Source organism: Carettochelys insculpta, chromosome 14 (genome assembly GCF_033958435.1).
Source record: "Carettochelys insculpta isolate YL-2023 chromosome 14, ASM3395843v1, whole genome shotgun sequence".
NCBI classification, from domain to species: domain Eukaryota; kingdom Metazoa; phylum Chordata; order Testudines; family Carettochelyidae; genus Carettochelys; species Carettochelys insculpta.
In genome coordinates, this window is record NC_134150.1 from 41,215,229 (window position 1) to 41,227,677 (window position 12,449).

Here is a 12,449-nt window from a genome sequence, read left to right on the forward strand (position 1 = left end):
CACACATTCAAATTTCCTCCAGGCTTGGAAGGTGTAAGTGAATTCTGAACAATAGCAGATAAACAAGTGATCCAAGACAAAAATGGGGCAGTCTGCAAAGCAGGGACAGATGGAGAACAAACTCTTGGCAAAGCCATCCCTGGCAATGTCAGAAAGCAGCATCACCAGAGAGAACTGGGAGCTCCCGCTGCATGGCAGTGCTGGAAGCTTGCTGCTTCTGAAGCAAAATGTTTAGAGACGTAAAATAAGAGGGCTAAAAATCTGAGGGTTTTAAAGAGATGGAAGCAAAACAATGTGGGAGCCATGGGCTAAGTCCACATCCATCTCAAGCCTTTGAGCCCCGACAGGTTTCAATAAGATTTCACGAGCCAGATTTCTGAGAGCAGAGCTTGGCTGGTTTGGTTTACCTTTCTTTCCACTAATGTTCTGGCCTCTTTGAATATCAACTGTTCCTAGACACCCAGCTACCCAATTTTATGGTTGTAACCATGGCTAAAAAGTTAGCACCCAAGCACAGCATTGATTGGCTGGCCTGTCCCATTCATAACTCCAGGAGCCAGAGGGAAAAGGCCAAAGAGCAAACAAGGACTCCCACTGGCTACAACCAGGTGACTTCCTGTTTTCCCTTTCTTCTACTCAGTGGCTGGCTCAGGAATACTCATCTCAGTTTGGAGAAGCCTGTGCTGAGAAACAAGAGAGAAAGGTACATACTGGGTGAGATAAAGGTGACAGAAGAGATGATGTAACCAGACAGGTAGTAAAAGAGAAAATATTCACTGTAATAATGGAGTCAGAGGGGTGCACAGGGAGAGAGGCCATTACACTGAGACAAAGGCAGTGGGTCCAAGAGGCATTTCCCATATTAGAATTCGTGAGTCTAATAATACAGGTTGAGCCTTTCTAATCTGGAACTTGCTTGTCCAGCATTATCTGTAATGCAGCATGACTTTGGTTAGCTGGATGAGCATTTACCATGGGTGTGGCCAAGTTTCTCATAGCCCCATAAATTTGTTTCCTGCCACCAGTCCTGGCTCTGAGTGTTCTGTGCTGTAATTTACCCCTAAATGTCCTCTAAGAGCCCCGTAAGCAGCAGAATTGTTGGTAATGTGCTAGACGATATTGACCTCCTGGGGTCTAGCAAATTCATCCGGCACCAGTCAACAACATTGGACTAAGTCAGTGTTTCCCAAACTGAAAACATTGGTGTAGCTCCTTTTGGGATTTTGGCCTTACGGGCGTACCCCCTCTTCCAGTGCCGTCGCCTGGCATTATCTCCTGGCTTTTAGTAATTTATTTCCCGCCACGTACCCCCTGAAATCCTTTCGCCTACCACACTTCAGGAAACACTGTCCTGTGGATTTCAAGGGGATCTGGCCCATAGGACCTACTGCAAAGAGTGGCCCATCCAAGCATGAGATGGGGCCTGACTGAGGGTGGAGGATGAGCAAGGCAGAGCGGGCAGGGCCAGAGGACCAGGGTTATAAGGAGATGGGGTTCAGTTACCTGCAGTGCAAGGGACTGAGGAAAGACACGCAGCTGGTGACAATCAGGGCTGGTGCCTGGCAGCCCTCAGGCCCTACAGCAGCCCTCTCCTTGCTGCTAAAGCCCCCTTTCTCTGAGGGGGGGCACCCCCAAACTCCCCCTAGGCTGCCGGTGGCTTCCAGGCCTGGGGAATCGCCCCGCCCCCTCCCAGGGCCCCCACCCCTGCTGCCCCAGGTCTGGCTCCACAGCGCTCGCTCCAACCCCCTCCCATCCGGTGGGCGTGTCCAGCGAGAGGGCGGTGGCCTATGGGCGCCCGCCGTTCCGTGCGGCCGGGAGAAGCCCCGCCCCGAATGGAACGTTCAGCGGGTTTGATACATTTCAGGTTCCATTGAGAAAAATCCGAGTCGGACCCTAGTGGCCGCCGGCGGGAGCCCGGGTCCCCCCCACCCCCCGCGCCAGGCAGCGGGACGGTGCCGAGACCCAAGCTGGGAGCCCGGGGACCGTCTCCCCGCGCCGGGGCTCCGGACTCTCCCTCCCCCGCCCCGGCAGCGCCTGGCGGGCATGAGAGCCGGGTGCCTGCCGCCCCTCCGAGTTGCCATCGACCTGCCGCCGTCCGAGCAGCCGGAGGAGGGCCCGGGGTCGCCGACTGCCAAGCAATGTCCAGGAGGAAACAGAGCAACCCCCGGCAGATCAAACGTGAGTGTCAAACTTTGCGCCCCCTCCCCCCGCCCTCCTTTGCAACTCCCCCATAGGCAGGGAGCGGGAGCCTGAGACACAGCCCCCCTCCCCGTTTGTGCCGCTGGGTCTCCCCTTCCCACCCACCCACGTCCCTTGCGGCGAGTGACCCTGGGTCGCCCCTCCCCCAGCACCAGCTGTCAGCGCACCTGGGTCCTTCCCAATCCCTTGTAAGAGGAGTCCAAATACAGAGGTGTATTTCTACCCCCCCGCCGCCGCCGCCGCTCCCGCTCCCAGCGCCAGCTGGTACCGCTGCTCTGTTTCCCACTCTCCCCACGCGGACTGTGCTCCTGATTCACAGCCCCGGGCAACGGGAGACCCTCCTCCTCCTCCTCCTCCGGCCCACGCAGCTCGGGGTCGCTAAAGCACAGCGTTGCCAAGGCTTGGGAACAGCGCGTGGGGGTGGCGGCCGCTGAGGTCACTCCCCTCCCCCGCCCCGGGCTCTTCGGGGGTCCTGGATTCCCCGCACCGCCCCCCTTTTCCCTCCCCCACGTGGGCGCTGCTGGCCGCGCAGGTCCTTGGGCGGCCTGATCTCGCCGGGGAGGGGCTGCGCGGCCCCCTGGGGACTCGGCTGCCCGCTGCGGGGAGCCGTCTGCAGGTGGTGGCAGAAGTTCGCGTCCGACTTGTTTATGGCTCCCGGCGCCGCCCCCGCCCCGCCTTGCGCCTTCCCCTCGCTCCTTCCACCCAGCCGGTGCAGCCCGATCCCGCCGCCCCGATCCGAGCGGAGATAAGGCGTTAAAATATGCCAGCCAGCGAGCCCGGTCGCGATAAGATCGCTCTGTCGGGACGGGCTGAAATTGCGATCTTATCTGCGCTTGCCTCACTTCCATGGCCGGGGAAAAGTCTCGGGGAGGGGAGGGGAGGGGGGCGGGGCGGCGTGGGATCATCTGCTCGGGGGCAGAAGATGTCTCGGCCAACCCACGTGTGCCCACCTGTCCCCGGGGGTGCGGCAGCGCCCCCTCTTGGATTTGGGGCGCCGACACAAGCTCAGGAGCGGCTGCCATTGGCTGACGCTGTGTCTGGCTCTCTCCGAGCCCCCCCCCCCCCCCCCCCCCCCGCCCCTTGCTGATCATCATCCTTCTTTCCCAGATGGAAATTGATCAGCCCAGGCGAATCTGAGCTCAGGTCTGGCAAAGAGGAAGGAGATCGGTGTGGCCTGTTCTTGGGAAATTCTGTAAACGGTTGGAACTTCCCCCCGGCCCCAGCCCCTCTTCTTTCTCTCTTCCCGATCTCAAGGGCCGATAAGGCAGAGATGCTGGGGATAAACTTGGCCATCAGGTGATAAGACGGCTTTATCTGTCTCTGGAAATAATTGCAATCCTGCGTTGTAGCTCCCCATTTTGCCTGCCTGGGGTGAGTGTGCTGATAAGGCTGAGCCAGACTTCTACAGCCCTGGAAGTTAAAAATAGTTAGTCTCAACTTCTGCCTGCCTTTCAAAAAAAAGTTTCTGCCAACTTTGACTGCTTTCTTTTTGCAGTGTCATGGCCAGCGTTGCCGGTCAAGAAATGTCCCCTTCTTGGTGGCATTAAGCAAATGGCTGGGCTCCTCTGTAAGCATCCCATTTTAATTAGCTGAAGTGACTAGAGACGCCTGTGGCAGTATCTCTGCCTTGAGCACTCAGCTGCTGAAATAACAATGCTGATCCTTTTTCTTGATAAGTGTATTTCGGTGTGTGGGATCTGCACTCGCTTGTGACAGGATGTGAGTGCCCTTCAGGTTTGCCAAGGCTCCGCTGAGGAGGGTACATTTTAATCGCATGCAAATTTGTCCTCCAGTGCAGCTCTGTTGCCAGACTTTAGTTCAAACTTTTCATCCAGTTTGTGTGCGTGAGTGGTTAGGTCTCGGTGAACCACTGTTGTGCATTTGTTCTCAGCCCCGGTTCTTGTCACCTTGGCCAGATGTACGCTGCTTAATCAAGGAGTCAGAGGTGACCAGGAGATGGATGGTGATGTTTGCCAGGATGGGCAGCATTCTGAATGCATTAGCTGTGCTGGAGGCTGCTCTATCTCTTTCCTCTTCTGCTTTCTTCAGAGATGTGAAGAAATGATAAAGTGGGAGGCTGATCTCAGGCTGATGGTGATGGCCAAAACTGATTAAAAGCTGAAAGCTTGGAACCCTTCCTGTATGTGTCAACATGAAAACAGTCATTTGAGATGCGCAGAGCTGTGAGAGCCCCTTTCTGCTGTCAGTATGGAGACAGAGGAACGTATGCATGAGCCAGGGGGCTGGTAACTGAACTCCTGGACCGTACAAACAAGACCTGTTTCCATAAAGTCTGTACTTACCTCGGCTCCGCTGAAGCATTAAAACCTCCCCAGATTCTTATCAGCTCATTTTATTTTTCCTCTGTGCTTCTCTGTTCTGCTTTTTTCAGCTTGATGTGAAAGGCAGATAGCGCTGAGGGGAGATCTCGGGGAGTGCATGTGATTGCCAAAAGTGATAAGACAAAGATCAGATGCTGGACTATATTTAACCAACTGTTTTTCTTAAATGCTGAATGCTTTTTAATTTTACAAGCTCTTTAAAGCCTAAAATGCAAACAACTGCACCCGGGGCCTGCCACTCCAGGAGCTGACAGGGCCAAAGCACTATAAAACTGTGGCTCGTAGCCTAACATTTTGGGGAAAGTGGGCTACAGGTTGAACCTCTCTAATCTAGAACTCCCTCATCTGGCAACATCCGTAATCCAACATGATTTTAGTTCACGGAATAACCACTTATCATGGGTGTGGCCAAGTTTCCCGCCATCCCATAAAGTTTGTGTCCAGCCACAAGTCCTGGCTCTCAGTGTTCTGTGTTATTTGGCTCTAATTTACCACCAAATGTTTTCCAAGAGCCCAGTAAGCAGTGGCAATGTTGATAATATACTAGACCAGGGGCCTTTTCCCACGGCAGTGGTACCATTGTACCCAAACCAGCCAAAATGAGTGTGGGGATCAGGGTGTAGTCCGGCTGGGGCAGGGGTTGGCAGTCTGTGGCTCTGGAGCTGCAAGTGGCTCTTTAAGGAGCCACTTGCGGCTCCCTGCCCTGCTGCGGCTGAAATGATGGAACTAAACTGAACTGGTTTGATGGCTAGCAGGGAGGCAGCAGGGGTCCAGCAGTTAAACCAATTAAATGTAGTTCCGTGATCTCAGCACAGCAGGTCAGGGAGCTGCCTGCACTGTAGGTGGGAACTGAGCGTGAGAGCTGGGGGAGAGGCAGCCGAGTTTGCCCCCGCTGGAGCCGTGCAATTGCTTTGAGGAGCCCGGGGAAGGTAGCACCTGCAGATGAGCAGCAGCAGCATGCAGAGCTCGTCGTCTGAGGCAGGTTAATCCTGGGAATGGGGAGGGCAGGTTTGGGGCTGAGAGGGGTTAGGTTTAGGGATGGGGGGTGAGGTTTGGAGCTATTTTGTGTTCAGTCCTCAGAACAAGTAAAACATTGCCATGTAGCTCCCCATGCAAAAAGGTTGGCCACCCCCCTGCTAGAGAATATTGACCTCCCATGGTCTGGCAAATTCTCTCATCCACCAGTCGTCAGGAGAGGGCTGGCTGAGAGGGGTTACATCTGTACAGTAGACCCCCAAGTTATGTGTAGGTTACATTCCTGGGCAACCGCATGTAGCTCAAATTTTGAGCAAGTCAGGAGGAGCTGGGAGCCAGGCAGCAGCCTGGCTCTATCTCCCTTCTGCTTGCAGGAGCCGGGAAATTGACCAGCACTGGTCAGTATCCTGGCTCCCAGAGTAGAGGGGAGCCAGGAACCAGGTGGCAGCCTGGAGCTGGTCAGTTTCCCAGCTCCTGCAAGTGGAGGGGAGCCAGGAACCAGGCTACCGCAAGGTTACTGGCTCCCTTCCACTCACAATTTTGACTCGTGTTAAGGCATGTGATGATTAAGTCAAAATCATGTATGTCAGGGGTCTACTGTAGTGCATGCACCTGGTGAGAAACTGGTTATCATTTCTCCAGAAGGGGCATTCAAGGAGGGTGCTAAAAATGTTTGCTTTCATTGTCCCCCCTCAAAACAAAAAAGCCATCCTGTACCACCGTAAAGACTAACAATATAACTTATTTTGTGGGACAGATCCACTTTTTCAAATCCGGGGAATCCTGATCGCTGAGATGAAGAGAATTTAAAACAAAGATAAAAACTGGCAAATTAGCTGGAGAGGACAGAAGGAAAATGGGGGAATGAGAAAGAAAAATGTTTCTGCAAGTGTCTATTAAGTTAAGTGGGCTGCCTGGGGTCACTGTGAACATCAAAGGTGGGGAAGTTGTCCTTGTAATGGATAAGGTAATCGATATCTTTGTTGAGTCTCAGGTGATAAGTATCAAACCTGATAATAAATTCCAATTCAGATGTCACCCTTTGTAATCTGGTTTTAAAATTCCTTTGTTTTAGAATGCACACCATTAGGTGTTGAACAGTAACAGAGAGGAAGCAGTGCTAGTCTATATACTATCAAAACAAAAAAGCAGTCAGTATTGAGTCTGTTCTGGTCTGGCTATGGTCTGAAGAAGTGGGTCTGTCCCATAAAAGCTCATCACCTAATAAATTATTTTGTTAGTCTTTAAAGTGCTACTTGACGGCATTTTTGCTTCATTAGGTGTTGGATACTATGACCAGCTAAACTGACATGATCACTTACAGGTTTATGTGTAGTTTGATTTGTGTCCATTCATTCTTTGGCAAAGTAATTATACCGTCTGTCCAATACACATAGCACAGGGGCATTGCTGGCGCATGACAGCATATGTCACATTGGTGGAAGTGCAGGAATATGAACTGCTGATTGTGTGACTGCCATCGTTCGCTCCAGTGATGGTGTCTCCAGTGTAAATACGTGCACAGAGTTGACAGCAGGGGTTGTTGCAGGGGAAAGTTCCAGGGTTAGTATTTCTGTGGTGTGGTGTGTAGTTACTGGTGAGAATTTCCTTGAGGTTGGACAGCTGCCTGAGAGACAGTGCAGGGCTTGTGAGAGTGCAGCATCGTGTTTCAGTATAGGTTGTATATGGTCAATTAATGCGCGGGAGGGGTTTGAGTTAGGGGCCATAGGTGATGACAAGTGGTGTTCTGTTATTAACCTTCTTGGACCTATCTAGAAGTAGTTGGTTTCTGGGTATTTATCTGGCCCTGTCAATCTGTTGTTGTTGTTGGGGTTTTTTTTTTTCAACTTCTCCTGGTAGGTCTCCCCCTCCACCATAGTTTTGGCCTGACTTGTCTGCTCAGAGGATATGTGGTGTTAAGACATTCAAAAACCTGACTGTAACTAGGAACCAATGGCAGTTCAGATAGTTGATGACAATGGCTTGAGAATTACACTTTGAATTTTGTAGCGATTCCTTCCCTTGAGTGCTGCCTGAGCTGCTGGCCCCCTGCTTCTGGGCTGGGTGGTAGCACGTCAGGTAATGAATCTGATTCCAGGAGTGGTATATAAATTTGCCTCCCTCCCCCACCATCAAGTATTTATCAGAGGCCATGAAAATACAGCAAGCTGAGATGCAGCTGCCTCCTTTTTTTTTTTCTCTGTATGTCTTTTGTTCTGCTGTTAGATAGATGTGAATGGCTGATAAGAAGCAGGGAGCTGATCTCAAACCCAGATAACTTGTTACATTTATTAACTTCAAACATGGGAGTGTGGGCACATATATAAAATGAGCCAACCTTTTGGCAGCTGTGTGTTCATGTAGTTACAGTTCTGGCTTTTCAGATGAGGGAAACCGATAAGTGGGGAGATTGATCTCGTGCCGCTGATGTGGCTGTGTGTGTCTCTTTCTTTTATTATTATTATTTTTTAAAATGAACTTGAAGTGAAAATTCTCACAGTCGTTGCATGGGCCTGCCTCGTTTTTCTTCCCCCTTGCTATTTTGCTTTTAGCTACAGTAGATCTGAATTCCTGATAAGCTCTGGGGCCTGATCTCCATACTGATAAAGATTGCCAAGTGAGATAAGGGCTTCTTATCTCTACCAACCAGACTGGAGCAGGATTTGCTACAATAACAAACACTGAAAAGGGGAGGAAAAGGGACTCCAGCAATTTGTTCCATTGCAAATATGATTAAGGCGGGCTTTTTAATTATCTGGTGGGGTGGGGTAGGCTGGGGGAGAGAGGGAAGGTGGCCTGTATTTACACTTTATTTTTTTTCCACGTCAGCGCTCTGTAAAGTTTATTTTAGACAATGGCTCTTTGGTGTCTTTCATCGGTTACAGATGTTGCGTTAGTTCGAAGAAGGCTGACTTACTTTTTCTTTTTGATCACTGTCTCCCATGCTGTGAAGTGTAGCAAATATGTTGAAAGGTAGAAAATATAGCACAGTCCTATACATACCTACATACATTGTGTGTGTGGCATTCGCTCAGCCTAGATACTGGTTTAATTCATGACCATGATTCTGTAGAGTAGACCCTTCCTCAAGTGAGGAACAATGTAAGAAGCTCCATGGCCTTCCATGGGCAGGAGCTAGCTGGGGGAGTAAAGCTTGTGGAGTGGGGTCTCTTTCTGCTGGTGATGGTTAAGTGGTGGACCTGGTGGAGCAAAGAGACTCCTGGGCTCAAGTTACCCTGCCAAACTGGGAACTAGCTCTCAACTCAGTAGCCCTGACTGCAGTCCATCCCCTGCAGGATGAAAGCTTTCTTGGGGGGCAGTTAAGGATTACTCCCGGGAGTGAGGGGTTACAGGACTGGCCATGCCCCCTATATTCATTTGCACGTATGATACGAGAGCTAATTTTGGGAAATAGAAGCAAACCACTGGTGATGGTTACAGTAGCCAGACTAGAGTCTATTTTTAGTTCCACTGCTTTAACCCCCATGGTTTTTGATCCTCCCATCCTCCTCTCTTGCTCTGTTTGTTTTCTGTCTGAGTTAGTGCTTTCGGTAGCCTGCAAGCGGCTAGTGCCCTGAATGCTTGTGCTGCTGTGATGCTTCGAGGCTGTTCTGGTGGCTCCCCAATAGCAAGGTGTTGAGTGATTAATGCTGGGGACCCCTGGGTACTTCCCCCAGCTCTGCCGCTGGTTTGCTCACATGGTCGTGAGTAATATGCTTTGCCTCTGTGCCTTGGTTTCTCCATTTTGCAAATGGGGCAGTAACACCTCATCTCCTGGGGGCTGTTGTGAGGCTTACTGAATGCTTGCACAGCATCCTGGGCCCCCCGCTGGGTGTTCTGTAAGTGGCGTTACTTCCTTTAGAACGAGGCTCTGGGTGAAGATGTTAGCCCGGGGTGTGAATAGCCCCAACGCGGGCCACTGACGTAAAAGAGAATTTGTCCTCAGTGAATGCTTTGATTACTGTTGGGAATACCTGAGCCCCGCCCACCAATTTTATTTCCTTTGGGTCAGGACCCCAGCTGGAGTGGATCAGCATTGCCCCAGCAAAGGAAGTGGAGCTAGGCTGATCTCTACCAGCTGAGGCGTGGGAAGGAAGAGTCGCACCCTGGGTGTACTCTGCCCTCTCCTCTAACTCTTCTTCGGCAGGGGCCTAGATGCTTCGGCTGAGCCACGTGTTTGTGGGCTGCCAGGGGAGGCAAGCCGGCCGTGGTTTGGTGCAGGATTTAGAACCCAGCAGGTTAGAGGCACCGTTGGTAAGAGAATCCAGGGGCCTTGCTTTTGCCACTAGACTTCCATGCCATGCTGGGCCCGTTCTCCAGACCCTGCCTTGATCCCGCTCCCTGACCACAGGCATGTCTCCCCCTCTCTCACGCCAGCCCCACCCCCTCCTGTTCAAATCCCTTTTTGTGCCCTGCGGGGAGGGAGCCAATAGCACATGGGGAGGGATTGTCTGAAAGAGCTTGGGTCTGGCCTCACTTGGCTCCTATGTGGGTAAAACCCCCCAGCGGGAGCAGCACGAGGCAGACCACAAGCACGGCTGGATAAGGCAGGACCCCTCGCTTGAGTCTGAATGGGGAATTCCATAGCTCCCACTGCTGTGACCCCACACTGGACCGCTTGGAAATAGTGACCACAATATAATAACTTTTAATATTCCTGTGTTGGGAAGAACACCGCAGCGGTCAAACACTCTGGCATTTAATTTCAAAAAGGGGAATTACACTAAAATGAGGAAGCTAGTTAAACAGAAACTAAAAGGTAGAGTAATTAAACTAAAATCCCTGGAAGCTGCATGGAAACTGTTTAAAGACACCATACTAGAGGCCCAACTTAAATGTATACCCCAAATAAAAAAACACAGTAAGAGACCTAACAAAGAACCACCATGGCTAAACAGCCATGTTAAAAAGGCAGTGAGAGAGAAAAGGGCAGCTTTTAAAAAGTGGAAGTCAAATCCTAGTGAGGAAAATAGAAAGGAACATAAACACTCCCAAATTAACTGTCATAATGTAGTAAGAAAAGCCAAAAAAGAGTTTGAGGAACAGCTAGCCAAAAATTCAAAAAACAATAGTAAAATGTTTTTTAAATACATTAGAAGCAGGAAGCCTGCTAAAAAAGCAGTGGGGCCCTTGGATGATAAAGATATAAAAGGAGCGATCAAGGAAGACAGTGCCATTGTGGAGCGATTAAATGATTTCTTTGCTTCAGTCTTCACGGCTGAAGATGTTACAGAGGTTCCTAAATCTGAGCCAGCCTTTTTAGGCGACAAATCTGAGGAACTCACTCAGATTGAAGTGACATTAGAGGAGGTTTTGGAATTAATTGATAAGCTGAATAGTAACAAGTCTCCAGGACCAGATGGCATTCACCCAAGGGTTCTGAAAGAACTCAAATGTGAAATTGCGGAGTTATTAACAGTGGTTTGTAACCTATCCTTTAAATCCACTTTGGTACCAAATGACTGGAAGACGGCCAATATAACACCAATATTTAAAAAAGGCTCTAGAGGAGATCCTGGCAATTATAGACCGATAAGTTTAACATCAGTACCAGGTAAATTAGTAGAAACACTAGTAAAGAGTAAAATTGCAAGGCACATAGAAGAGCACGAATTGTTGGGCAAAAGTCAGCATGGTTTCTGCAGAGGGAAGTCGTGTCTGTCTAATCTATTAGAATTCTTTGAAGGGGTTAATAAACATGCGGACAAGGGGCACCCAGTGGACATAATATACCTAGATTTCCAGAAAGCCTTTGACACGGTCCCACACCAAAGGCTTTTATGTAAATTAGGTGGTCATGGGATAGGAGGAAAGGTCCTTTCATGGATCGGAAATTGGTTTAAAGACAGAAAACAAAGGGTTGGAATAAATGGTAAATTTTCACAATGGAGGGGGGTAACTAGTGGTGTTCCCCAGGGCTCAGTCCTGGGACCGATCCTGTTCAACTTGTTCATCAATGATCTAGAAAATGAGGTAAGCAGTGAGGTGGCAAAGTTTGCAGATGACACCAAGTTGTTCAGGACAGTCAAAAGCAAAAGGGATTGTGAAGAACTACAAGGAGATCTCAGCAAACTGAGTGATTGGGCAGCAAAATGGCAAATGAAATTTAATGTGGGTAAGTGTAAGGTAATGCATGTTGGAAAAAATAACCCAAATTACACGTACTACATGATGGGGTCAAATTTAGCTACGACAGATCAGGAAAGGGATCTTGGAGTTATAGTGGATAGTTCTCTGAAGACATCCACGCAGTGTGCAGCGGCAGTTAGTAAGGCAAATAGGATGTTAGGAATTATTAAAAAAGGGATCGATAATAAGACAAAAGGTATCATACTTCCCCTATATAAAACTATGGTACGCCCACATCTCGAGTACTGCGTGCAGATGTGGTCTCCTCACCTCAAAAAAGATATATTGGCATTAGAAAAGGTTCAGAAAAGGGCGACTAAGATGATTAGGGGCTTGGAAAGGGTCCCATATGGGGAGAGGCTAGAGAGACTGGGACTTTTCAGTTTGGAAAAGAGGCGATTGAGGGGCGATATGATAGAGGTATATAAAATCATGAATGGTGTGGAGAAAGTGAATATAGAAAAATTATTTACCTTTTCCCATAATACAAGAACTAGGGGACACCAAATGAAATTGATGGGTAGTAGGTTCAAAACTAATAAAAGGAAATTTTTCTTCACACAGCGCACAGTCAACCTGTGGAACTCCTTGCCCGAGGAGGCTGTGAAGGCCAGGACTCTATTAGGGTTTAAAAAAGAGCTTGATAAATTTTTGCAGGTCAGGTCCATAAATGGCTATTAGCCAGGGATAAAGTATGGTGCCCTAGCCTTCATAACAAGGGCAGGAGATGGATGGCAGGAGATAAATCACTTGTCTTCTGTTCTCCTTCTCTGGGGCACCTGGCATTGGCCACCGTCGGCAGAT

General features: G+C 49.8%; 1 protein-coding gene across 4 annotated transcripts in view; it reads left to right on the forward strand.

Annotated features, from left to right (window-relative positions):
* Positions 1-1,864: 1,864 nt before the first annotated feature.
* The window catches only part of ZFPM1 (zinc finger protein, FOG family member 1), a 140,362-nt gene continuing 129,777 nt past the window's right edge, over positions 1,865-12,449 (forward strand). For all 4 annotated transcript variants that reach the window (XM_075008963.1, XM_075008966.1, XM_075008965.1 and 1 more), the window contains exon 1: positions 1,865-2,178. In XM_075008963.1, the coding sequence (XP_074865064.1) occupies positions 2,139-2,178 (40 nt within the window). In that variant the 5' untranslated portion in view covers positions 1,865-2,138. The remainder of the gene's footprint in view (positions 2,179-12,449) is intronic.